Consider the following 26,856-nt stretch of genomic DNA (forward strand, 5'->3'; position numbering starts at 1 on the left):
AAACAGGGATTTGGATTAGAAGGACTTGCGATATTTTCTTGCAACTGCTGTCTTTGACTTAGCTCAAGGCGTCACATGCGATGTGACCCTCTTGGGTCATGAGGGTGTGGACCCTCCCCCACTTCCTGAGCATCTTCCCAGTGGTGGCCCCCAGCCAGACTGCCTGTGGGAGGGAGAGTCAGTCACAAAATTATTTATTTGGTTGTGCTGGGTCTTAACTGCAGCATGCAGGATTGTTGATCTTATTTGCAGCATGCAGGATCTTCAGTTGCTGCATTCAAACTCTTAGTTGCAGCATTTGGGATCCAGTTTCCTGACCAAGGATCAAATCTGGGCCCCCTGGATTGGGAGCTTGGAGTTTTAGCCCCTGGACCACTAGGGAAATCCCAAGCACAATTTTGTTAGAAGCATTCTCAGAGAGTTCTCTGCCCCTAAATATTGTCTTCTGCAGCCTACTTGAGTTCTAGTTGTCTCTAGGAGGTCCCTGTTACATAGGTATGTAACTTGGGAGAAAAGAAGAGAAGCAAAAGGCAAAGGAGAAAGAGAAAGATACACCCAACTGAATGCAGAGTTCCAGAGGATAGCAATGAGAGACAAGAGAGCCTTCTTAAGTGAACAATGCAAAGAAATAGGGGAAACCAGTGGGGAAGACTAGCAATCTCTTCAAGAAAATTGGAGATATCAAGGGAATATTTCATGCAAGTATGGGCACGATAAAGCACAGAAACAGTAAGGACCTAACAGAAGCAGAAGAGATGCCCAGAATATATAGGACTATATGAAAAAAAGTCTTAGTAACTGGATAATCACAATGGTGTAGTCAGTAACCTAGAGCCAGACATCCTGGTGTGTGAAGTGAAGTCAAATGGGCCTTAGGAAGCATTATTATAAACAAAGCTAGTGGAGGTGATGGAATTCCAGCTGATGCTGTTAAAGGGCTGCAATCAATATGCCAGCAAATTTGGAAAACTCAGCAGTAGCCACAGGACTGGAAAAGGTCAGTTTTCATTCCAGTCCCAAAGAAAGGCAATGCCAAAGAATGCTCAGACTACTGTACAATTGTGCTCGTTTCACATGCTAGTAAGGTTATGCTCAAAATCCTTCAAGCTAGGCTTCAGCAGGATATGAACTGAGAACTTCCAGATGTACAAGCTGGGTTTAGAAAAGGCAGAGGAACCAGAGATCAAATTGCCAACATTCGTTGTGTCATAGAGAAAGCAAGGGAATTCCAGAAAAACATCTATTTTGCTTCATTGACTATGCTAAAGCCTTTGTGGGAATCACAACAAACTGCAAAATTCTTAGATGAGAATACCAGACCACCTTACCTGTCTCCTGAGACACCTGTATACAAGTCAAAAAGCAACAGTTAGAACGAGTCATGGAAATTAAATGATGCTTGCTCCTTGGAAGGAAAGCTTTGACAAACCTAGACAGCATATTAAAAAGCAGAGACATCACTTTTCGGACAAAAGTCCATATAGTCAAAGCTATGGTTTTTCCAGTAGTCGTGTAGGGTTGTCAGAGTTGGACCATAAACAAGGCTGAGCGCCGAAGAATTGATGCTTTTGAGTTGTGGTGTTGAAAAAGACTCTTGAAAGTCCCTTGAACTGCAAGGAGATCAAACTAGTCAATCCTAAAGGAAATCAATCCTGAATATTCATTGGAAGGACTCATGCTGAAGCTGAAGCTCCAATACTTTGGCCATCTGATGTAAAGAGCCAACTCATTGGAAAATACCCTGATGCTGGGAAAGATTGAAGGCAAAAGGAGAAGGGGGTGGCAGAGAATGAGATGGTTAGATAGCACCACCTACTCAATGGACATGAGTTTGAGCAAACTCTGGGAGATAGTGAAGGATAGAGGATCCTGGAGTGCTGCAGTCCATGGGGTCACAAAGACTTGGAAAGACTTAGCAACTCAACAACAAACTTGGGAGGATTCTGATGGTCGAGATTGTAGTGAATACTTCTAATGGTCACTTTAAGGGGGAGAACAGGAAAGGAAGAGCCTAAAGCAATGACATAAGGGGAATGTTCGTGACAGAGGGCCAAGGGCAAGGTCCGGAGTATGACTTAGGGAATACGGCAGAATCCTCCGGGGTGATAGTTGGAGGGAGAAGTGGGTGGCAAGCTCCACCTGCTCAGCTTCACTGGGACCGGGCCCTGGAGGGCAACCTGTGTGCTGGAGGTAGAGCCTGCTGGACTCTGGAGGCCCACTGAAGAGGCTGGCCTTCTTTGTCCCTCCTCTTGGTTTTTATCTTCTGGGCCAGGCAACCGTTGGCAATCTCATCAACAACCAAGGCCCGGGAGGCCAGAGCTGTGCGTTGTTCCTACTGAAGCCCTCAGGTTCCCACAGCACAAAGCTCAGTTCCCCAGGCTGCAGCCAGACCCCCAGAAAATAGGGGTTACCTTTGGCCAACAAACCAGGTGAGCTAGACGCTGTGACTCATTACAGTGTCGTCCCCAAGACTTGAAAGTACTCAAATGTACATTTTGAGAATGTAAATTTATTTTTGGAATTATTTTTTTTAATCACCATATAGAGAATTCTCTGGTGGTCCAGTAGTTAGGACTCCTGGCTTCCCCTGCAGGGGCCCAGATTTGATCCCCGATCAGGGCTTCTCAGGTGGCGCAAGTGGTAAAGAACCTGCCTGTCAATGGAGGAGACATAAGAGACGCAGTCTCCATCCCTGGGTGGGGAAGATCCCCTGGAGGAGGGCATAGCAACCTACTCCATAGAATCCTATGGACAGAGGAGCCTGGAGGGCTACAGTCCATGGGGTGGCAAAGAGTTAAACACGATTAAAGCAACTGAGCACGCACGTAGGGAATTAAGGTCCCACAAGCTACGCGGCAGGGCCAAAAAATAAAAAATAAATCACCTAATGGAGAGCTTAGCTTAGAAAAATGACCCCAAACAAAAAGAAAAATTGCCAATTTAAAGGTTATTTTTTCAGGGAGACCTTCCCTAAGCATCCATGTAAATTAGATTCTATGTGAACCTATTTTTTTTAAGGGAAAAATAATGTTCACTTTATTAAAAAAATAATCCAGCAGGGAAGCCAAGACAATCACGGTCACTAGTCCACCCTGGTCACACAGGGGAGGTGGCAGGGCTCATATCAGGACCCTTACCTCCTCTGCCATCTCTACAATAACCATTTTGATCAGAAATCCACAATTGGAGTGTCACTCATTGGGGAAACAGGGCCATCATGTAGGTTGGCTTCTTGTTGCCTTTGCTCAAGTAAGCGCTGTGTGTCCTGCTTCCCAATTGTCTTGTTTCCACACTCACAGCCCCGTTTCATGGCCCATTTCCATGCTTAACCACACACATTTCAGAGAGAACGCTCCGGGCTCTGTTACAAATAGAGCTGACTGCTTGGACCACCTCTCCAATCTTTTTTGTCTGCCCTCTTTCTCTTAGTACATTCCTGCAGGGCAGATCAGTAGGCTGTTAGGGAAGAGGAATCTGTAGGGAGTGAAAAGGAGCTATGGTTTCTTCTAAGTCCTCTGAAACAACCTTCGAGTCCTCCTGGTTCCCCTTGAGAATCTGCTGGGGGAAGAGCTGTGAGATCTAGCTCTCATGTTCAAGGTCCTCTATGTCTGGGGGGCTTCTGTCTTCTTTTTTGACTTGGGCTGTGGGCTTTCCAGGTGGTAAAGAACTCGCCTGCCAAAGCAGGAGAGGTAAGAGACGTGGGTTCCATCACTGGATCGGGAAGATCCCCTGGAGGAGGGCATGGCAACCCACTCCGGTATTCTTGCTTGGAGAATCCCATGGACAGAGGAGCCTGGCGGGCTGCAGTCCATGGGGTCGCAAAGAGTGAGGCAACCTAGTACACACACACTAGTCCTGGCTGGCTTGGGAGGGGCTTCCACTTTCACGGCCACTTTCTCTTCCTGGGCAAGCTGGCTCTGATGGGGGAGTCTTCTGCACCTCTTCCCACACAGTAATGTTGGCACGCGCACCTGCTTCTTGAGGTGGTTCCATATGATCAGCCCTTCGTCTTATCACAGCCCCAACCACGTGGTGCCTTAGTCTCCGCTCCAGGTAAAACACCAGCCCCAGCTTGAACAGCGTCTTCTTCAACTCCATTCACAGCCTGTTGATCTTTCCTCCAGGGGAGCACCCATGGCCAAGCTTCAAGGCCAGACCTTTTTTTTTTTTTTTAAAAAAAGGCACACACTTCCCTGGTCTTGCTATGTGCCTGATGCTGTTTTAAGACTTGGCAAATATTGACTCATTCAGTCCCACAACCTATCCTGTAAGGTATTCTTACTAGGCACAGAGAGGTCGGGGAACTCGCCCAGGGCTGTATAGCAGGTGACCGGCAGAGCTGGGATCAAACCCAGGCAGCCTGGCTTAGAACCCATGGCCTCAGCATGGTGTCCTGCTGGCTTCAGCCCGAGCTCTCGGTGCACCCTGCCCGTCGTCCTGTGTGATGCTGAGAACTCATCCATGGTCCGCTTGGCTTGGCGTAATGGAGCGCATGCTCAGATGAACGAGGAAGGGGCGAACTGCCCATCATCCAACTACCTCAGCACAGTAATTATGAAAATTTGGCCAGATTGCAGATCTCCACGCCATGGGTCGGGAACTGCTCCTGCCAGTCCCGTCATCGTCTTTGTGAGGACAGAGCAGCTGGCGGTGCCAACACACCTGGGGCGAGAGGTGGGCAGGGTGCCTATGCCTGCACCTGGTTCCTGGTCGGCCTCCGCCCAGCACTCTGCCTTGATCTTGCCCTTGCTCACTCCCCCGCTGTCTCTCCAAGCCTCCTTATCCCTGTCTGCTGTCTCATCCACCTCTCTTTGTTCCCACCTGTGCCCCCAGACCTCTCTGAAGCCACTGGGGTTCGAGGACGCGAAAAAGTTTTATTTTACAGTCACTAGCAGGCAGTATAAAACAAACATTAGCACAGTTGGCAAAAAGTGCAGGCAGCTGCTGATTTGGGATTCTAAAAAGCAGGATAAAGTTGAATGATCTACATGGTGGATTCCGAATTTGTGGAATCCTGAGTTCTAGCCAGTCCCTGCACTGGCTGCCCCTTTGCAGTGGTTGTGCCAAGGAGTGGTTTGGGGCATTGGGTCCCCCGAGGTTTCCATTAGTCCCAGATGAAAATAGTGTTTGCTATGACAAAACAACTACAAACTGAATCCCTGCGCCCATGAGCCCTCCCACACTCTCCCTGAGGACCGATTCTGGACCCTTCAGAGCTACTAGAGGAAGCCATTTTTTCTGTTTTGTCATCATCTTCCCTTGGGCCTTTATCACAGTGAGGCTGGAAGGCTCAGTCTGCTCATTCATTCACTCCTCATTCACTGATTCATTGATGGTCCCAGGCACAAGTTGACCGTAATCTAATACTCAGTGGGGGGGCAATACAAAGCAGTTGAGGGGACCCACGAGGCAGAGTTCCTAGATCAAGGAATTTCAGAGGCCAGCTGAAGAAACAACCTGTACGGATGAAGAGTTAAATGGCAGGGCAGCGGTTAGCCCTCACTCCATTGGCAGCGCTGTCTATCAGATGTGATGTGTCTCAAAGGCACATGTGACAAATAGCAAGAACTGAGTCCATAGGTGGGAGTGGAGAAGGAAGTCAGGCTTTGTGGAAGGGTGGATTTGCTCTGGGGCTGGCGGATGAGTAGGAGATGGACAGCAGATGGGTTGGGGGTGGGAGGAGGGCATTTCAGGCAGAGTACCAGGATGTGGCATAGCCAGTGGAACCAGATTTACAGCTTGGGTCCAGCACAGTACGAATGGGCCAGGTGGCATGTCTGACGAATATGCCTAGGGCTGGTGGTGAATGTGATGCTGAATGTCAAGATGCCCATGAACTAAAAAAAAAAAAAAAAAAAAAAAATCCTGGAAAACCAACTGTGGTAACATAGCATGCAAACCAGTGTGGGAGAAAACCACACATGGAGCCATTCTAAGCCACTCTCAGTAAGAGGAAACTACAGATTGATAGACAAGTCATGAGATGGGGGCTGCCATCCTGGGGGCACTCCCAGGTCACAGCTGGGGGGAGGCTGGAGATCCAGCATCTTCTGGTGCCAGAGGCCCCTCAGTAAGTGACTCCAGGCCTCACCTGCGCTGAGCCAGCTGCAGGATCCATCCAGACTCTGGTCCTGGGCTGCAATGACTCAGCCTCAGTTTCAGAGAGGACAAGGGAGGTGGAACAGGCTTATCTGGACATATATCTCCCTTTGTAGCCCCTCTGGGTCAGTCTGTCCCATAGCCTGTTGGTCCTGACAGATCGTTTGGAAGCCCAGAGATGAGTGTGGTCTACTTCAAACAGTGGCCTAAGCTGGGACTTCCCTATCTTCCATCCCAGCAGAAACCAGTGTGTTCCCAGAAGTTTCTAGACCAGTCTGCACCCTGCCAGTCCAGGATCGGCAGAGCAGCAGCCATAAAGTGAGCACCAGTAAATATCTGCTGCAGGAATTTCCGCTCCCCACACAGCTGACAGATGACAGTCTCCTGGATTCTTGCCCAGGTGGCTTCACCCTCTTCCTGGCCCTCCAAACACCGTCAGAGGCCACAGTGCACCCTCTCCTGGCTTCCTGGTGAGGAGGTGCCTCTGCTGGGATCTCATCGTGGGTAGACTAGCCATAAGCCCCTGTGCCACCTTCTTCCCACGCGGGTCTCTAGGACCCAGCCTCCTGGGACTCCCACTTGCTGGCTGACCCCCACGGGGCCCTTGGGAAGAAGAGGCTTTCCAACAAGGGTGGGGAGCCCACCATGAGGACCTACCTGGGGGAGAACTTGGAAGCAGCAGCAGCAATGTTGCCTGTCCAGGAAGAGAAAGCTGTCTGAAATATAGCCTAATGTGTCTTTCTCTACATGTGCATGTAAGTGCATCTGTGAGGCATCCTTGTGTGAACATACAGATGTTTGTTCATATATTGGCTGAACGGATTTTTCCTACTGTCCTATTGACTTTTGTCCACGTCAGCATGTCTTGGGATTTGGGAATCAGATCTGGGAAGCAGGGAGAGGATGGGATCCCTTGGCACCAGAGACCCTCCTGTGGAGGCAGAGTGATGGTTCAGGGCATTGCAACATCATATGGGAAGTGGAACCAGATAATCATGGAGGTCCATTTAATCCCAATGAATGTGATCTCAGACCACTTTGCATAACAACTCAGACATAATAAAGTGATTGCTGATTTTTTTTTTCTTTCTGTATGGCAAGGCATACAGAATCCTAGTTTCCCGACCCGGGGTCGAACCCATGTTCCCTACAGTGGAACCATGGAGTCTTAACCACTGGATTGTCAGGAAGTCCCTGTTGATGTGTTTTAAAGGTTGGTGTTTAAGGCACATCCCCCAACCTTTCTGTGCCTCAGTTTCCATTTACAGTTACCTGTAAAATGAGGGTAACAATGGTACCTGGGGCTTCCCTGGTGGCTCAGAAAGTAAAGAATCTGCTTGCAATGTAGGAGACGTGGGTTTGATCCCTGGGTTGGGAAGATCCCCTGGAGGAGGGCATGGCAACCCACTCCAGTATTCTTGCCTGGAGAATTCTATAGACTGAGGAATCTTGCGGGCTACACGCAACAGTAGTACCTGTAAAGGATTGCAGTGAGGAGGGAACAGCACGTAGGCAGCTCTTCGTGGGTGACCCGTGATACATGCTCTGTCAGTGTTGGTGGTTGTTGTTAAGGTTGACCCCATCAGCACACTGGCCCTGGGGGGGGGGGTCAGTCAGTTTCAATGGTCTCCCCAGCTCCCAACCTTGCCCCTGACCTGAAAATCCCCTGATGGAGGGAAGTGCTCCCACACTTGAAGCTCCATCCCATAGTCTGTTCAGCTGGACATCAGAGCAACCCCAGCCAGACCCCACTCCCACCCTGAGAGCTTTGGCCTTATCCAGGGTCCACCCAGCTGGGCCCCTGGAAGGGACAGACCATCCAGTCCCAAACTCTGAGGCTCCATTGCTTCCTCCCAGTCAGGGACTCTCTGCTCTAATCCCTAAACTAACCGGTGTCTCTGTCCCTGTGTTGCCAGTCCAGGGAGGGCGAGTACTTTGGCTGGCAATGGCTTAGCTCCTGCTTTCTGGTTGTTCAAACAACATTTATGCAAATAAAGGACTCCTACTCCCTTGAACCGGGCTTCCTGGAGAGAAGGGCAAGGCTTATTCCTTATTGTGTTCCTGAGTCCCTTACAAAGTGGCTTGCCCCAGGCTGCCCGTTCCATCCCCAAAGGTCCACGGTTTGGTCTCATCTCCACACAGGGAGGTTTGGGGGATTCTCCTTAACTCGCTGCATCTGCCCAACCCAGGGCATGGGCAGGAAGCTTGAAAATTAGAATCTGAGAACTTAGAAGAGAACACTAGCTATAACCCTGTCGTTGTTTCAAAGATAGGAAAATTGAAGTTGAGAGAGAGGAAGTTTCCACTGTTAAAAAGCACTTGAGGAGGATGTGCTTGCCTTGACTCTACCCCAAGAAAAATTACTAGTGTGGTCTCACCTATTTATCAGTTTTGGCTTTTCCTATGAGACTTTTCTTTTTTGAGACAGCTGAGAATCTCCATGCAGGGCTCTTTCTGGAAAGGGCATTTTACTTAGAAGATTTTACCTTTATTAGGAGGGGAGAATTTGGAAGCTCTTTGTTGCTGCATCTCTGCCCTTGGGCCTGGGATGTTGGGAGCCCTGAGAGCCTTGTGTCTTGCGGGGGGTGGTCCATGGGGGAGAGGAATGTAACAGGGATGAGGGATGAAGGGAGGAGAGGAAGGATGGTCCTTCGGCAGCCTTTAAGAGGCCTCTTGCCCTCCCCAGCCTCATAAACCTGGAACTTGGGAGAACCTAAAACAGGTAAAACCTGAGATGCTGACTCAGTGTAGAGGCCCATTTGCATGATATTTCAAGGATGAGGTAGCTATGCGCAGCGTGATGTACTAAGAGCAGCACTTGTTTCTGACCCATGCCTCCTAGATCACCCCTTCTGGTGACCCAAACCTTGCTTGGTGGTGGTGGTGTAATCACTAAATCGTGTCTGACTCGTGCGACCCCATGGACTGTAGCCTGCCAGGTTCCTCTGTCTATGGGATTCTCCAGGCAAGAATACCGGAGTGGGTTGCCATTTCCTTCTCCAGGGGATCTTTCCAACACAGGAATTGAACCCGGGTCTCCTGCATTGCAGGCAGATTCTTTATTCACTAAGCTTCGAGGGAAGCCCAAAGCTTGCTTAAGCACTTATTATTTGTCTAACACATGATGATCTTTTTCACTATATTCCTCAAGCTGAGCACCTGGAGTTCAAAGATGGAGCCAGTCATAGCCCCTTGGAAGGTTAGGCCCTTGCCTTTCAGGTCAGTGAATGTTTAGAGGACATCCCGAGATAAGCCTTTGAGTTCTCCTCACCTGGACAGAGAACCCCCCAAACGAGACCCGAGTTGCTGTGCCTGTTTGTACGGCCTATTTCTAAGCTACGAACAGCTAGCATTACCTGTTCTAAACATCTAGCATTACCTGCCTCCTTAGTCACCTTGCCTCTGGCTTCAAACAGCTGTCAGGCCCCACCCCCTCCCCGCCTCCTTCCATCTGGGGTCCCTCCCTCCCCTTTTTTTTCTTCCTGAAAGGATCTGGAGGCACCAGATCCACAGGGTCTGATGTCTTTAAAAGGATCCGCCTGGGCCAGAGGCTCATATGGGAGCTGTGACATTCACGTTGACGCTAGGCAGAGTCCACCGGCCAGCTCCTGTTGGCCTCCGACTGGACACCATGAGGGCCTGTGTACCCCTGATAGTGGCCTTGCTCTGTGGCCTGGCCTGGGCCGGTAAGTCACTACTGGTGGGGATGACAGGGGTCCTGCCGAGAGCTGGGGGGCCTGGAGGGACAGCGTGAGGGTAGCGAGACCAGGGAGGGCCAGCTCTGTCCAAAAGCCTTGGACCCCCAGACCAGGCCTGGCCTGAGGCAGGAGTTGCCTCTGGAGTAGACAGGGCCATGTGAAGGGAGCTGCAGGACTGATGGGCCAGGGACGCCTTGGAAGATGAGCCCCAAACAACCCTTAGTCCAGCTTGACTTGGTTTCACCAAGGTTTTGTTTTCCAAGGCCACCATATGGTGTGAAGCTGGACTGATTGGGTTTGCGTGGCCTGGCTGCCCTTGGTCACGTCCTCTGCTACCTGGGTGAAGGGTGAGTTGTCTGGGTGGGACTTTTCCCTACGAAGCCTTAGTTGGTGGGCAGGCTCCAGGGATAGAGTCCCTGACCAGGAGGCAGGCCACGGGGTCAGAGGACTCCGTCTCGCCCCTGGTAGAGGACCTAAAGTGGAGAAGCATCCAGGCCCCCAGGTACTAGCGGTGCAGGGATGGGACCAGTGCTGAGGATGGGAACACGCTCGCTCCTGGTCAGCAGGAGGCAGGTGCTGGTACTGCCGTGTTAACTGGTGGTTCCTGGGTGAGGAGGGAGGATGCCAAGGGAGGGGCTGAGCCGAGAGGTGTGGGGGGAATCCTCCTCTGCTCAGAGGAGAAAGAATCCGAGCTTGATACCCATCGCACCCCACCAGGGTGTTCCTACACAGGACTGTCATGAGGATTGAATAAGATAATATATCAGAAACACCCTACATGGAATGATATCTCAAAGAATTGGGTCTTTGATTATGATTGCGATGATAAATTGTCATTTAGTCACTCAGTTGTGTCTGACTCTTTGTGACCCCATAAACTGTAGGCCACCAGGCTCCTCTTGCCATGGGATTTCTCAGGCAAGAATACCGGAGTGGGGTGCTAGTTCCTTCTCCAGGGGATCTTCCTGACCCAGGGATTGAACCCGAGTCTCCTGCATTGGCAGGCAGATTCTTTACCCCTGAGCCACCAGGGAAGTCCTTAATGTAAATACATAAAAAATCATTTATATTTTACCTGTATTATAATGTAATATATTAACCATACATTAATATGATATAATAAATATTTATTTACATAAAATAATTTATATAAATATAAAATTTAGTCTTGGAATCATTTCCCATGAGGTTTTGGGTAAGGAGACTGCTAAAGAAACTAAAGGAAAAGACTCTGGAGGGGAAAGTCCTTCCCAGGCCTCCCCACTGGCTGGGATGCTGTACCTCCACTCCCGCAGACATAGCAGAGCAGCCCGCCCGGGGGGTGCCGAGTGCATGGTGGAGAGTGAGGGAGGGTGTAGAGCTTCAGGGTTAGTGTGAAGCAGTGACCGTGGAGTTGGGGCATCCCAGTCTCAGGAGATGAGACCACCTGGAGACATTTGGTCCCTGAGGGATATCCTGAGGGCAGACACAACAGTGGCTTCAGAGAGGCAAGGTGGAGCCCTTGCCGCTGGGGCTGGTGGTCTGACCCTGCTGCAGGACTGATGGAGAAGTCAGGGTCCAGTGGGTGATGCCTCCTCCTTTCCTAAAGTGGGAGAAAGGGGCTTGGTTCTTGTCTGTCTTCTGCCAACATCTCAGAACTTAGATGCGAGTATGAATAGCATGGGAGCCAGGCTTAAGTCCTCAGTTATTTCAAGTGAATTGAGGCTGGAAGTGAATCATCTTGGTGGGCTAGATCTCCATGGAAACAGCATCTGGGGCCCCCAGAGAAGCACGGATGTAGGATTCCCTAAACATCAGAGGGGCGGAGCGCTGTCATATAGGGGACACCCAGGCTCGGGACCAAGTTTCTTGATGGGCAGTACGGATAGAGGGTGGGCATTCCGGCACATTTGAGTTTTGGAGTGTTTAGAGAAATTTAGTTATTTCATGTAGGGATTGTTGGCCGGCGGTGGGGGGGTGGGTGTTGTTGATAAGCTCTGTGAGGATACAGAAAGGCCAAAATAGAGTCCGAAAAAAAAAAAAAAGAGAGAGAGATGGGCAAGAGGGTTACTGGGGTTACTGGAGCAGTGATTCAGGTGCCTGGCTGATGAGCAAGGTGTACACAGAGGGTTTGTGTGGATCGGGGCTGCTGGCTGGGAGTACTGGAGTAAGCAGTCACGGTGACTAGTCCCCAGAGGGTCCCCAGAACAGAGATAGCAGAGAGACCTATGAGGATAAGTCTCTCCCACCCCCTCCCCATCCCCTCATACCCCAAGGTCCTCTTAAAGCAGACGGTCAGGTTTACAGGGAAGTGTAAAGGATCTCTGGCCCGGGGTTTCCAGTGATGACAGAGCTCTTGAGTAGAGATGAAAGAGTTCACTCAGCCAGGGCCAGTGCGGGGTGTCCTCCTGAGTTCTACAGAGCTGACCATTCACTTGCAGCCCTTCTCAACTGGTGCCAGCTGCTGGACTGGAGTGAATTCCTTCCTTGGACTCTGCTGATCTGGCCCATTTAAGAAGGTTGTCCTGATTTGTCTGAGTTCTCTCCCTTTGGATTCTGGGTGTACTGCCAGGCTAACTGAGCAGGCAGCTGACACAGCCTTCCTCCTGGGCTGAAAACTGCTCCTTAAGTTCTTTGCATGTGGGCCCCAAGGGAGCATCACTTAAGATTCACGGGGTGTTCTCCTGGGCCTGGAGGGACAAGTGGCCTTGACCTGGTCTTCTCTAGGGACGATTCACTGGCTCTGCCTTTCTGGCCACTTTTGAGGCCCTTTATGTGAAGTTGCCTCAGAACCTGGGTTAACCTTGACATGATGTAAAGAACCTCTTTGATGTAAAGAACACAGACCCATAGCGATGATGTCAGCTAGAAACTGTCAGCCCAAGGGATGGAGTGGCTGAAACTCAGGGAGGTAGTCATCTAGATCAGGCATGTGGACAGGGAAGACTGCTCCAGCCAGTCTGGACACCTACCACCTTGAAGATGGGCATGGAATGCTGACCGCTTATTTATCTAACACTTACATGGTGCTACTAGTGTGTCCGGCAGTGTCCTAAGTGCTTTACAAAAATTAACTCATTGAATTCTTATGAATATTCTATGAGATGGGCTCCATTACACTTTTACAGAGAAGGAACCTGGGGCACAGCAGGTAAAATAACTTGCCCAAGAACATGTAGCTAGAAAGCAGCAGAACTAGAATTCCAGCCTCAAGCAGTTTGGTGCCAGAGTCTAGGTTCTTGGCCTCTCTGCTGTGTCATCCTCATTAGAACAGTGTAAGCCCTAATCCCAAACCAGTAACCCAGCCCATAGACCTCATCTCCACCTCCACCCCAAGCCAGGCTCAACTGCAATGCTATCTATACCTGTGTGAAACAGCTGCCAGGACCAAACCCCAAATCTTCTCTAAGGCAAAATTGGGATTATTTCTCCTCTCCTGGTCTTGACACATTCCTCAACCCTGAATGTGGTTTTAGACCTACACCTCATTCCTTATCCAAACAGCAATGCAAAATTGTTATTTTACCAGTAATTAACTGAAGCCCAAATCCTAACTGTAGCTCTGCATCTAAACCTAACAAGCCCCATCGCTGGCCCAAATTAGGTTTAGGTTTCTTCATTCATACAAATTCCAGTGTTAACTGTGACTCTGACTCTGACCTTGACATTCTCTGTAACCCACAGCCTGACCCTAAACCCAGAACCCACTAAATCCAAACCTCAGGAACCTCAAGTGGAAACAAAGGCTGTGTTATCACCCTTAAAGCCTAGAGTGGAAGGAAGGAGAGCACAGTCAGCTTGACCTGGCTCACCCCCCTTCCACTGTCTTTGCTGTGGTGGGCTTGTTTTTTTAGCAGTGGTGGTGGGTTTGTACCATTTCTTTCAAAATTTCTTGTCTTATGCCCCTTGTGACCAAAAGCTTGCTTCTGCAAGTCATTTGACTGGAGCAAGGGATGTGGTCTGTGGTTGCATAACGGATCTTGTTCCAAAGCCCAATTCTCACCCACACCCACCTCAGTCCCCACCCTGAACGAAACTAATCCAAACACATTCCCAAGACTAGAAGGGACAGAAAGCTGTAACAAGTGGGGAACGGGGTTTAGAGAGACCAGGCTAAGGGGAGGGAAGAACAAAGAAGCAGAAGATGTAAAAGGGATATGATGAGAGGCAGGGGATGAGTCATGGGGAGAGGACAGGTGGGATCTTTAGAACAACTGTAATCCACCATCCTCAATGTGACAGGGGAATGATGGTCTCTGGGCCAAGCCCAGCCCACAGACCTCTTTTTTTGGTCTCTCCAAATTTTTTAAAATTGGAAAATTTACATAAAAATGAAGGCTTCTCTTAAAAAAAAACAAAAAAAACCTGGAGGCTCTGGCAACACTCAGCCTGCATCCCAAACGGCAATAATTGGCTGGAGCTGCTAGTGGCTGCCAGTTTCAGGCAGGGCATTGTTTCCGAGACTGTCACAGTCCCCACCTCTTTCTACTGCCTCCCTGCTCTTGACGCGTTTGTGTTACAGGTCTAGCTTCAGTAGGCATCTGAGTTTGTGGTCCTGGTCTATATTATGAGCCCTGCAATAGTCAGTGGGTGGTGGGTGATGGCTGGTGGGCAGTGGGGGTGAGGCTGTTGTTCATGGGAGGCTGTGTGTGTACTTCTCCCTGGCAGCTAGCAATGACCTTTTCTGCCAGGTAAGTCCCCGGTCCCTGTCTGTGAACCCTCCTAAAGAGGGTAAGGTGATGAGCAGAGTAGGATCCCCAAGGAGCTGAGTCTGTGACCTTTACTGACCGTAGGCAAAAGGGAGTCATGCGCATCCCGCTGTAATGAGAGATTTGACCAGGATGCTGTCTGCCAGTGTGACCGCCGGTGTCCCCGGCACAGGGACTGCTGTGAAGACTATGAGCAGCTGTGTACAGGTGAGGCTCCTTGTGGGGTGAAGGGCCTGGGAGGCACAGCAGGCCAAGCCATGACCACATCTAGCCTGCTTGAGGGACTGCTGGTCAGGATGTCCAACTATCCAGAGCAGGGTTCCAGACTGATCACAGTGCTCAAAGGACCTGAAGAGGATTAGGATGTCCCCAACGTAAGACCCCAACTTAAAATAGAAGTCATTTACCTGGAACATCTGCCTGAACTATTAGGATTAATATCTGGAATGGTTGAGGAATTAAAAAAAAGGTGGAAAAGATGAAAATATCATTTTAGCATATATGACATTACCAATTATTATTTGCAAAAGTGAACAAATGGTAGTGAACTTTCCCAACTTGCATGCCACCAGGAAGACCACATGGTGTCAATGACCATCACAATTCACACCACTCTTCCTATCACGGGCTCCCCGGGTGGCTTAGACGGTAAAGAATCTGCTTGCAATTTGGAAGCCTCAGGTTTGATCCTGGGTCGGAAAGATCCCCTGGAGAAGGGAATGGCTACCCATTCCAGTATTCTTGCCTGGAGAATCCCATGGACAGAGGAGCCTGGCAGAATATAATCCATGGGGTCACAAAGAGTCAGACGCAACTGAGCGACTAACACTTCCACTTTTTCTATCACGAGTGGACTGAGTGACTGCACATCATTCCTAGGCCAAGGGTTAGGCAGGACAAGTACCATCCTCAAAAGCCAGTTGTTCTGCTAGTCCAACTACCCAGTTTTAAATTTGAAAAACTCATTTTGAATAATTCCCCTTTTTTGATGCTTCCAATGTTTTAGACACCTAGGTAAATGGTCTTCTGCTAAGTTCACTGTCAAATCATATGCCCCGACTCCCAGTTTGGAAAACGGTCACTGAAGCCATGGTACCTAACAGGAGCTGCATACAGTTGTGTGTGTTGTGTACTGCACAAGAGCCTCTGATTGAGAAGGCAAGCTGAACCAAAGTTGAATCTGTATCCTTCTCGCTAAGCCACGTGTCTTGGTGAAGAGCTGTGTCTGCTGAGAGAAAGGAGTCCTTTTTCCTAATTTGTCCAAGTGTGGTCTCTGCTGACCCAGCCATGTGCCCTCAGAGGTGCTTCCACCCTAAGGAATGCTGATTCGACTTACACAAAAACGCCAGTGGACTAGCAGTTGCTGTCAGGCCTGGGCAAGGAAACCCAGGCCCAGAGCTCAGTGCCAGAATCAGAGCCGACCCTCCTCTCCTGGGGGTCGGAGACACAGGGTGGCTTGTTCACCGTGGACCATCAGTTCTGCCATTTCAACATACTCAGCTTAGCAACCATTTCATCCCTGTCCCTCATGTGCAACTCAGAGCCCTTTTCTTTAGAAAAAATATTATAAATGATGGTTGAGATCTTAGATTAGCTCACAGAAATCTATTCAGCATAAAATGTGGTTGAGTTAAGAACCCTGTGGATTGTCAGCATTAACACGGGCTGGCAGAAAGCAAGTGATTGGAGATGTTTGTTGACAGTACCTGCCCATGGTTCTGATGGGCTTCCCAGGTGGCGCTAGTGCTAAAGAACCAGCCTGCCAATGAAGGAGACTTAAGAGACGCGGGTTCGATCCCTAAATGGGGAAGATCCCCTGGAGGAGGGTATGGCAACCCACTCCAGTATTCTTGCTTGGAGAATCCTACAGACTGAGGAGCCTGGCAGACTACAGTCCATGGGGTTGCAGAGCTGGACACGACTGCAGCGACTTAGCACAGAGACATGGGTCTGACGGTAATAACCCACACCATGTAGTGAACACACTAACAGATTCGGAAGCACTTTGTAATAGTGTTGGCTTTGAGTGGTGGGCAGGGGGTGGGATTTATTCCACTCTGTGATGAGACAGGAACTCAGAGTCCCCAGGTCATGCCTTCCCCTTCCTCCCCAACCCCACTGCATCCTTCTCTGCCTAGAGCCCAGGCTGCAGTCAATCTGCTTGCAGGCAAGGGGGTGGGGCACAGTAGGAATGTGCTTTTCTGAACGCCCTTCCCCCAAACGCAGCCTTTGTGGCCACTGCCAAGTGCAGCTGTGAAGAAAGAAGGGAAGTTGGTAACTCAGGAAACAGTTCTTATTCCCTGAGGCCTGGGAGAAGTTCACCCTTGACCCTGGGAGTTATTATAGGTAAGGGATGTTCCTAAGCGAGGGCCTTGTCATTCGGGGGATTCAAGCCCATCCATCTATCAATTTATATTAAAGAAAAGTCATACCAATGTCAGAGTTTTCATCCCAGAAGGGACCACTTTTTGTCCCCACTCCTGTTTTTACGGATGAGTACACTGAATACTAGGCTTCCCTGCTGGCTCAGTGGTAAAGAATCTGCCTGCCAGTGCAGGAGATGCGGGTTCAAACCCTGGGTTGGGAAGATCCCCTGGGAAGAAATGGTAACCCACTGCAGTATTCTTGCCTGGAGAATTCTATGGACAGAGGAGCCTGGTGGGCTACAGTCCACGGGGTTGCAAAAATTGGACACGACTTATTGACTGAACAACAACGCTGAGTACCCGAAGGGTAAATGGTGAGGAAGGTCATGCCTGGGGATGTTCTTTCATTTTTCAGGATGGTTTTCAATCCCCCTCTTGTCTCACATTTTCTATTTTTCTCCTCCTTCACCTGGCACTTGTTTATTGTACCCGAGCCCCTGTTTTGTACTTTTTTCCACTGCGCATGCTTGGTTGGGAGGACTGAGAACCAGGGATAAAGAGGAGGGACCCCGTGGGGATGACTGGTGACTTTACTTCTCTGACTTACAGCTGAAGAGAATCCCAGAGAACCAGAGCCATTCCTGGAGCTGGAGGAGGAGACGGAGGGTGCCCCGGCTAGCAGTGAGTCTGCCTCCGCAAAGGGGGGCTTTTGGGAAAGGACAAGGGGCACGGGATGGGGTAAAGAGCGGTCAGCCATGTCAACAGCAATAGGCCCGGGCCTAAGCCAGCCAGGACCCCACATCTAGCACCTGGAGGTGGTGGGGGGCTCACTTCCTCCTGGGCCTGGGCAGGAGGAAGCCCTGGGGGCCTCAGGGAGCTGGGGGGACGGGTAGGCAGGAAAGAGTCTGAAGCCTGCTAGAGGGAGAGGGAGGGTTAAGAGATTTTATTTTTAGAGAGAGAAGATTATAAAAACAACAGGCCCGAAAGGAGAGTTCAGCATCAGAAAGGACTTCCTGACCGTGAAGGGTGTGCACCAATTAAGCTTGTTTGTTTTCCTTCCCTGGAGTTCTTTAATAGGAAGCAGGAGAGCGAGGCTGGTAGGGGGTGGGGATTGAGGGGCTGGCAGTGGGGGTGGGGTGGGGGAGGGGGCCTGGCCTGGCCGCTGACACGACAGAGCGACCCCTAGAGGTCTGCTCAGGACACACCTCCTCTCTGTCCTCTCAGGCTTGTACTTGGCACCCAACTCCTGCCAGGGCCGCTGCCTGGAGGCCTTCGACAAGCACCACCCATGCCACTGCAATGCCCGCTGCCCAGAGTTTGGAAACTGCTGCGAGGATTTTGAGAGCCTGTGTGGCCATGGTCAGTGTCCTGCTCCCTTTAGCGTAGCCCTGGAGGCAGAGGGACTCTCTAGAGCAATGGCTCTCCAAGCGTGGCCCCTGGATCAGCAGCAAGAGCATAATCTGGAAATTTATTAGAAGTGGAAGCTCTGGGGCTCAGCCTGGATCCACAGAATCAGAAACTCTGGGGTGGGGCCCACCGATATGTTTTCACAAACCCTCCAGATGATCCTGATGCTTGCCAAAGTGCAAAAATCTTCCTAGTGGCAGGGGACCGTGTGGGTCTTTTGTGTTAAGTGTAAGCATCCTTCCCTGGGTGGTTCAGACGGTTAAGAATCTGCCTGCAATGCAGGAGACCTGGGTTCAGTCCCTAGGCTGGGAAGGTCCCCTGGAGAAGAAATGGCTCCCCACTCCAGTACTCTTGCCTGGAGAATTCCATGGACAGAGGAGCCTGGTGGGCTACTGTCCATGAGGTTCCAAAGAGTTGGACATGACTGAGGGACTAACAGGCTCTAGGCCACTGCCCTGCGGTCACTAGGGTGCCTGACTGCAGCCCCTTCCCCTGATGCTGGCTTCTGGAAGGTACCCGAGAGGGGATGTTCACAGATAGCTACCTGCCTCCCGGCCTCCACTGAGCTCTGGGATATCCCTCCCCCAATTCCATGCAGAGGGCTTCTCCCACAGCAGTGACGCCATAACCAAGGAAGAACTGCAGAGTGTCTCTGAGAAGATCTACAGGGCAGACACCAACAAAGCCCGGAAGGAAGACATCGTTCTCAACAGCCAAAACTGCATCTCGCCCTCGGAGACCAGAGACCAAGTGGACCGCTGCCCAGAGCCGTGAGTTCCCTGAATGCCTCTTCCAGCAGTCTCTCCCCGAATTGTGCCTCCTTTGGTGCCTCAGCTCTCTTCTCCTAAGGCAGGCAGGATCAAAGGGAGAGCGGAAAACAGTTCTCTGGAGACAGATAAAGCCATCCTGAGGGCCTGTGGGGATCCATGTGGGAGGGTTTCTGGGGTTTCCCAGGTGGCACTAGTGGTGAAGAACCCGTCTGCCAGTGCAGGAGACTTAAGAGATGTGGGTTCGATCTCTGGGTTGGGAAGATCCCCTGGAGAAGGAAGTGGCAACCCACTCCAGTATTCTTGCTTGGAGAATCCCATGGACAGAAGAGCCTGGTGGGCTACAGTCCATGGGGTTGCAAAGAGTCAGACATGATGGAAGTCACTTAGGGTGGACGGACAGACTGAGAATAGAACTGACCTTCCAAGAGAGGAAGTGGAGAAAAGAGTGACCTCATGCATTGTCCCCAAGAACATCTGAGGCCCCACTCTGCCTCTGCACCCAACCCTGGCATGCCTGCCCTGCATCTGGACATTCTGGAGTGTTTCTGTTCCATGTCCAGGCCTCTCACCGGGCCTCCCTCTACCGCCCCCAGGCTCTTCACATATGTCAACGAGAAACTCTTCTCGAAGCCGACCTACGCTGCCTTCATCAACCTCCTTAACAACTACCAGCGGGCCACGGGCCGTGGGGAGCACTTCACAGCCCAGGAGCTGGCTGAGCAGGACACCTTCCTCAGAGAGACCATGAAGACGGCCGTCATGAAGGAACTCTACGGCTTCCTCCAGCAGCAGAGTGAGTGAGGCAGTGAGGCCTCCCCGCAGGCCCGCGAGGGAGGTCATGCTGAGGACTTGGGCGCGCCTGCCGGGGACGGGGCTCCATGATGGGCAGGTTAAGAGAGCAGGTGAGGATTTAGGTGGAGGCCAGTGTACACCTGGGAGGGGACAGGGAAGGGGCCAGAGAGAGGAGCCCACGGACTCCAGCAGGAGCTGAAGAATCCTCTGCCCAGCTTGGGAGTCATCCTGTCTTTTAACCTGATCTCAGCACCAGGGTGCTCCCCTGGTGCCTCAGACGGTAAAAAAATCTGCCCCCAATGCAGGAAATAGTTCTATCCCTAGGCCGGGAAGATCCCCTGAAGAAGGGAATGGCAAGCCACTCCAGTATTCTTGCCTGGAGAATCCCATGGACAGAGGAACCTGGTGGGCTACAGTCCATGGGGTCGCAAAGAGTGGACACGACTGAGCGACTAACACTTGCACTTTCTTTCAGCCACCTCCTTTATCCCCCATCGTGTATTTCAGTCTCAGGGTTCACGGCAGGCTGTGAGTCACACCCTGCCCCCCAGGGAACTTCTCTGACCCCTCTGTGGACCCCAGACTCAGCACCATTTGCCAGGCACGAAGGGTCCGTGTCCCTGCTCCCTTCTCAGGCACTGAGTCCAGAAAGGAGGCCGGCCCACTTCATTTCCTTTTTTTTGCTGGGGAAGCAGCAACATAAAATCAGCAAAGGTTCAGAGTAGGAAGTTTTACCGGGAAGGGTTCTGGCTGGAACGACTCCAATAGAGATACATTCGAATCAGACCAAAAATGGTTTGGGCCTCAGGGCTTCTCGGCATGGGGTGTGTTTGTTAGTGTCCTCTGAATTCCTTCCCTGAACTCCAGGCAGCTGGGCCTGGCCTGGGGGCGGCTCCAGCCAGGTCGTCCCTTGCTGGCGGGGGGATGGCCTCTGCTCAGACACTGCATTCCATCCTCGGGTGGCCCGGCTAAGTCAGTAACACTGTTTTTAGGTAAAGCCAGTGACGCACAAGCAAACCCTACGAAGAGGGCGTGATCCTGCACTGCCCCCTGGTGTTCTCTTGGTGGGAAACACGCAAGAGGATTTGGGAGGTGGAGACAGCCCCGCTGCAGGCTCTTCCACTGCTCACCCCGCCTTCCCTCCTCTCCCTATCCAAATCCCGCTTCTCCTTAAAGTTCTAGCTCACATTCTACCTCGTTATGAAGCTGCACTCGCCACAGCTTGAGGCAAGGGTTTGCACTCTGTCTTAAAATACCCTTGGAGCAGAGAGACTTGGTTTCACTTGCTCATGAAGCATGTGACCCTGGGCCCTTTGACCCTTGGACCCGGTCTGAGCCTTGTCTGTGCGGTGGGATCTTGGGAAACTGATTCATGGAAAGTGCTCAGCGAAAAGCAGTCATCATTCAGATTGTGGAGCTGTTCTCTGTTACATCGTATATTTTTATTTTTTTAAACTAATTTTTATTGGAGTATAGTTGCTTTATAATGTAGTGTTAGGTCCTACTGTACAGCAAAGTGAATCAGCTATATGGTATATCATGTATTTTTAGTCTTGTTTTCCAACTATGTTTTAAGTCCTTGAAAGGAGGGAATATGCCTGGTTACATCTTCCATGTCCCCTCTCACAATGCTAGGCAGTCAACCGTTGGTATTTGATGGCTCCCTAATTCACATCCCCAGCCCTGACCTTTCCTTTGGGTCTCACTGACCTTTCTGACATCTCCACCTGCCTAACTGGCATCTACTCAGAGCTTAGTGTAAAGAGAACTCACAGTTCCTGCCTCTTCCTCCAGACAGGCCTGCTCCTTTCTCAGCTTTCCCCATCTCATTAATAGTTCCATTATTCATCCTGTGGCTTGTGCCCAAAGCACAGGAGTTATATTTGATTCTTCTCTTTATGTCATCACTCTCCACCCCCATTTCCTCCACCAGGAATTGTTGTTGTTCAGTTGCTAAGTCGTGTCCGACTCTATGTGATCCTATGAACTGCAGTACACCAGGCTTCCCTGTCCTTCACCATCTCCTGGAGTTTGCTCAGCTCATGCCCACTCAGCCAGTGATGCCATCCAACCATCTCATCCTCTGCTGCCTCCTTCTCCTCCTGCCCTCAACCTTTCACAGCATCAGGGTCTTTTCCAGTGAGTCAGCTCTTCATATCAAGTGGCCAAATTATTGGACCATCAGCATCAGTCCTTCCAATGGATATTCAGGATTGACTTCCTATAGGATTGACTGATTTGATCTCCTTGCAGTCCAAGGGACTCTCAAAAGTCTTCTCCAATACCACAGTTCAAAGGCATCAGTTCTTTGGTGCTCAGCCTTCTTTATGGTCCAACTCTCACATCTGTACATGACTACTGGAAAAGCCATAGCTTTGACTATGGCTTTGTTAGCCATAGTAACGGAACTTTGTTAGCAGAGTGATGCCTCTGCTTTTTAATATGTTGTCTAGGTTTGCTATAACTTTTCTTTCAAGGAGTAAGCATCTTTTAATTTCATGGCTGCAGTCACTGTCGGCAGTGATTTTGGAGTCCAAGCCTGATATCACTCTGACATGAAGAATCAATGCGAGAACTGAAAGCAGTTAAAACAGTGCCAGGCACATAGAACATAATAAATCTAAAATACTTTTGTTATTATTACTGTTTGACCGAGCTCCAACCCTTGTACGCTGACTTCTGACTGCCTCTCAGACCCCCTCTCCCACCACTCTCCTCTCTTGCTCACTGTGCTCCCGGCATAGACTCTTAGCTCTTTGAACACCAAGTTCAAGGCGTCCTGGAGACTTTGCACCTGCTATTCCTTCTACATGTAAGAATCTTTCTCCCAGGTCTCTGTACATCTGACTCCTTATCCTTCAGGTCTCTGATCAGTGCCTTCTCAGAGAGGCCTTTCTGGCTTTCTAGAAGAGCACCCCATCCCCACCTTCAGTCATCACAGAATAATCTGCTTTATTTTCTTCATAGCACTTATCTGAAATCATCCTGTTTATTTGTTTATCATTTGTTTCCTCCACTGGAATGTAAACTATAAAGTCTGGGATCTTGTCCTTATGATTTCCTGCTGAATCTTCAGCCTTCAGGCCTGGGCCTGGCACAAGACAGGTGCCCCAAAGATAACTGCTAAACAAACAACTGACTACATTTGTTGGCGAACCACCTGCCTCTTGTCGAGTTGGGACAGATGGCCCTTCCTTGCTTCCCAAGACCTGGCCCCACCTTCCCCTCTCCTAAGTCCTCTGTGCTCCTCTCCCCAGACCGCTACAGCTCGGAACAGGAGTTCATCAGCGACCTAAAAAACATGTGGTTTGGGCTGTATTCCAGAAGCAAAGAAGAGAGGGACTCAAGTGGCTTTGAGCACGTCTTCTCAGGTGGGATTACTCTGCTTGGGAAGAAAGAGGTGGAGGGATGAAGAGGGATGCTTCCCTGAGGCGTGGGGCAGCATCCACACTGATGAATCCGCAGGGCCAAGAGGGAGGGGACTGAGGGGCCATTCTTGAGGACCGGTCTCTTCTGGAGTATCTGAGGGAGAAAGAAGCCCAGCTACTGGGGCTCCCAACACGCACACATAGGAAGGGAGATGCCTTTGAGGCCATGTTTGTCTGCCTCTCAATGGTCCTGTTTCCAGTGCTTGGCCAGCTGCTTCCCAAGACGACCATATTCTTTTCCTGCACTGCCACACCCCACCAAGCTCCCACCCAAACTGGCTTATTCCTAGGGAAATGGCTAGAGGATCTTAGATTGGTCCAGGGTCAGCCAGGGGAAGAAATGCTCCAGAGGGCTTGAGCTGAAATGGTGGTCGGGGTAGAGGGGAGCTTCCTGAGCTGAGAGTTAGGGATGTGAGGGACTCCAGGAAGTTGTGGTGGACATTCTAGGAGTCAGAGACTAGAAAAGGGGGACAGCCTTGGCATGGGAGTGGGCAAAGAGGTTGGCGGGGAGGCCCAGATTACCCACCTTGATCTCTTTATCATAGGTGAAGTCAAAAAAGGCAAGGTCACCGGCTTCCATAACTGGATCCGTTTCTACATGCAGGAGAAGGAGGGCCTGGTGGACTATTACAGCTACATCTATGACGGGCCTGTGAGTACTGATGCTGACCTCATGGGCTGGGAAAGCCTTTTAGCACCCAGACTTCCTGTCTTCATTCTGCATTCTGGACAGGCAGGCTTGTCTCTCGCTCTGACCCTCTTGGCAGCCTATCCAGGATTGTGAATATGACTATTTGCTGGAAAGTAGGTTTATACAGCCAGCATGCTTCCAAACAGTGAGGGCTCCTGAGGTGCAGGGGGCAGGAGGAGACAGAGGGCATCCTCTGTGGATGGGAGAGTGTAGAAGGGGAGGATTCTGAGAGAGGAAAATCAAAGATATGCAATTACCAGCTGCCTGAATTTCCTTAGAACGTAGAGTCAGCTGAAGTTTCAGTCTGGCTAGTCTGAGTTAAACTTCTTATATTTTTATAAACCTTTGCTGCCCTGAGTCTGGAAACGATCAGGGGACACTAAACTGTCTTCCTCTTCCGCGTGTGAAGGCTACTGGGAACAGTTATGTCCCTGCTCCCCTGGCATTGGGCACATGGATTCTGACTCTGGCCTTCCTGGGAGAAGTGAGCTGGCGGTTCCAGACAGAGGGTCTGAGTGGAACTTAGACACCTTCGCAGGCAGACTGCTTCCTCTGTTGATTTAGAGAATCCAATCTCCCCAGAAAGCTCACATGGGGCCCCACGGGCCCCTGACACATCCTGGCCACCCCTCTCTCTGACTGCGTTGGACTCACCAGACCCTCTTTGCCATCCTTCTCTCTGCAGTGGGATTCTTACCCTGACGTGCTGGCCATGCAGTTCAACTGGGACGGGTACTACAAGGAAGTGGGCTCGGCTTTCATTGGCAGCAGCCCTGAGTTCGAGTTTGCGCTCTACTCCCTGTGCTTCATCGCCAGGCCAGGCAAAGTGTAAGTTCTGGAGGCCCAGGAGGGTGTGGGCAAATCACTGATCTGGGGCTCAGTTTTCTCTCTTGGACTGTGAAGCTGTTGATGAGATCAGACACATGGCTGCCCACCTTCATCCCAGCAACAGATCTATGTCCCCTCCTTCCCCAAGTGCAATCTTATGCAGGAGCTTACAGTATCAAACAGTTAGACATGGAACTGCCCTGGGGCTGCAAGCCTCTCTAGACAGTTGCAGGTAGTACTGGCGGTAAAGAACCCACCTGCCAATGCAGCAGACGTGGCTTCGATTTCTGGGTTGGGAAGATTCCCTGGAGGAGCGCATGACAGCCCACTCCAGTATTCTTGCCTGGAGAATTCCATGGACAGAGGAACCTGGTTGGCTAAAGTCCATAGGATTGCGAAGCATTGGATATGGCGAAGTGACTGAACATGCATGCAAGCCTCCCTATATGGCCCCTGAGGCTGCCTGGGGGAACCCTGGAGCCCCAGAGAGCACAGCTAGAAACCAGGGGTTTCATCTTCTCTAACATTTGAGGACTCTGGGTCCAACCACTTCTGAAACCCTAAGCAAACATTTCATTTCTGGAGGTTTCAGCTCTAGAATTGGATTTGAGAATATTCCTCTAGGAAAGATAAGAAGCAGTATTCTTTAAGAAAATATAAAATAAGACAGGTTTTGAAAGGGTGCTCTGCATGTGGGGAGCTGAAGGCAGTGGCTGAAGCAAGCTGTGGCAGCTCTCCCTTAAAGAATAAGACAGGGTGGAGCCCTTCTCCATGGGCTAAACTCAATCCTTCAAGCCTGGAGATGGAGGTGGAGTGAAGCAGGTCCCTAATATTTGGTGATCTCTCCCCACAGGTGCCAGCTGAGCCTGGGTGGACATCCCTTGGCCATTCAGACCTATACCTGGAACAAGTCAACCTATGGAAATGGCAAGAAGTACATTGCAACAGCCTATATTGTGTCCTCCACCCATTAGAGCTTCAAGCCAGAAAGGCGTATGAGGGGATGAGAGGTCTTGTAGGACTGAGATGCTATTTGCTCTGCGCTGGAGGGTATGGGATTAGAGGAGACTGGATCTTTCCCCAATCCAGAAATGTTCCTATCGGAAAGAAGGAAACTATACAAGTTAGAAAAACAGTCAAATCTTTGTCCTCCAGCACTTTGGAAATAGAAGGTGAGGACCCTCCATAGCTCTTTGCCCTGAAGGGAGATGGAACCATGAAGAAGTCCTTGACCTATCCAGGCCTCAAGTTTCCTTTTAATGCAAAGGGAAGGGGTTTGCTCCACTTCCTCTTCTGGGGGTTGGTAAGAAGGCAACCCTGATGCTATTTTTACTGTGAAGATGTTTTCAATTGTTCTTAGGAAGAACGGGCTGATAGAAATCCCAGATTACCATAATGGCTGTGTACACAGCACTGCAAACTGTAATCACCCCTGTACTGGGGCTTCAAAGAAATCAGGCCATGGAGATCAAGGGCAGGTGTTTGGTTTTTCTGAGGGTTACTAGGATGTAACTCTCGCAGAACAGGGTCTGCGAGAGGGTAAGGGCTGATGCAGTGAGTAGGCTGGAGAGGGAGTACACTCCTCCAGGCCTGATTTTTTTTTTTTTTTTGCAGCTAGGTAACTGTATCAAGAAACTTCCTATTTGTAGATATTAAGTGCAGTTACAGAACTGAATTTTGATCCCAAAGAGTTTGTAGAAGAGTTTCCCTCATAGGAGGAAGATTCTACATCAGAAGAAGAAAGGAACCTATAGTTTGGTATCGCTAACATAATTATCTTAAGTCTCATTCAGCAGCCAAAATTTGCATAAGCTCCAAAATGGAAGACAGGGAGACTGGGGCTCCGTATTTCAGCCTCAATCATTCATTTCTCCCCTAACCGCACTGGGGACCAGATGCTGTCCCACAGAGTGAGGCTTTAGACTCTTGCATCTCCAATTAAAGTCATTTAAGAAAACTTGAAATCTGTCTCATCTTTGTATATGGCCCCCTTGAACTGTTTGGGGAAAGAGTGTCAAAGAAGAAATAAGTGAAGATAAAACTTTTTATTTTATGATTCTTAATGATCTAACAGATAACAGTTTGTTTA

The 26,856-nt window shown here is 50.3% G+C and overlaps 1 protein-coding gene across 1 annotated transcript; it reads left to right on the forward strand.

Moving 5' to 3' along the window:
• The first annotated feature begins 9,525 nt into the window (after positions 1-9,525).
• Positions 9,526-26,731, forward strand: ENDOU (endonuclease, poly(U) specific). The gene is made up of 10 exons (XM_065932157.1): positions 9,526-9,785; positions 14,570-14,692; positions 17,461-17,532; positions 18,076-18,210; positions 18,857-19,028; positions 19,622-19,821; positions 23,078-23,191; positions 23,794-23,900; positions 24,625-24,767; positions 25,621-26,731. The coding sequence occupies exons 1-10, from the start codon at positions 9,656-9,658 to the stop codon at positions 25,739-25,741; spliced, it is 1,317 nt and encodes a 438-aa protein (XP_065788229.1). The 5' UTR covers positions 9,526-9,655; the 3' UTR covers positions 25,742-26,731.
• Positions 26,732-26,856: the final 125 nt, after the last annotated feature.

The sequence above is a fragment of the Muntiacus reevesi genome, chromosome 4, assembly GCF_963930625.1.
Source record: "Muntiacus reevesi chromosome 4, mMunRee1.1, whole genome shotgun sequence".
In the NCBI taxonomy this organism is placed as follows: Eukaryota; Metazoa; Chordata; class Mammalia; order Artiodactyla; family Cervidae; genus Muntiacus; species Muntiacus reevesi.

Excerpts from the sequence above, each read along its gene's own strand:
- ENDOU (XM_065932157.1), top strand. The coding sequence starts at position 9,656 with ATGGGAGCTGTGACATTCACGTTGACGCTAGGCAGAGTCCACCGGCCA. Across the intron at positions 9,786-14,569 it reads CTGTGGCCTGGCCTGGGCCG|GCAAAAGGGAGTCATGCGCA; the intron begins GTAAGTCACTAC and ends TACTGACCGTAG. Across the intron at positions 14,693-17,460 it reads CTATGAGCAGCTGTGTACAG|CTGAAGAGAATCCCAGAGAA; the intron begins GTGAGGCTCCTT and ends TCTGACTTACAG.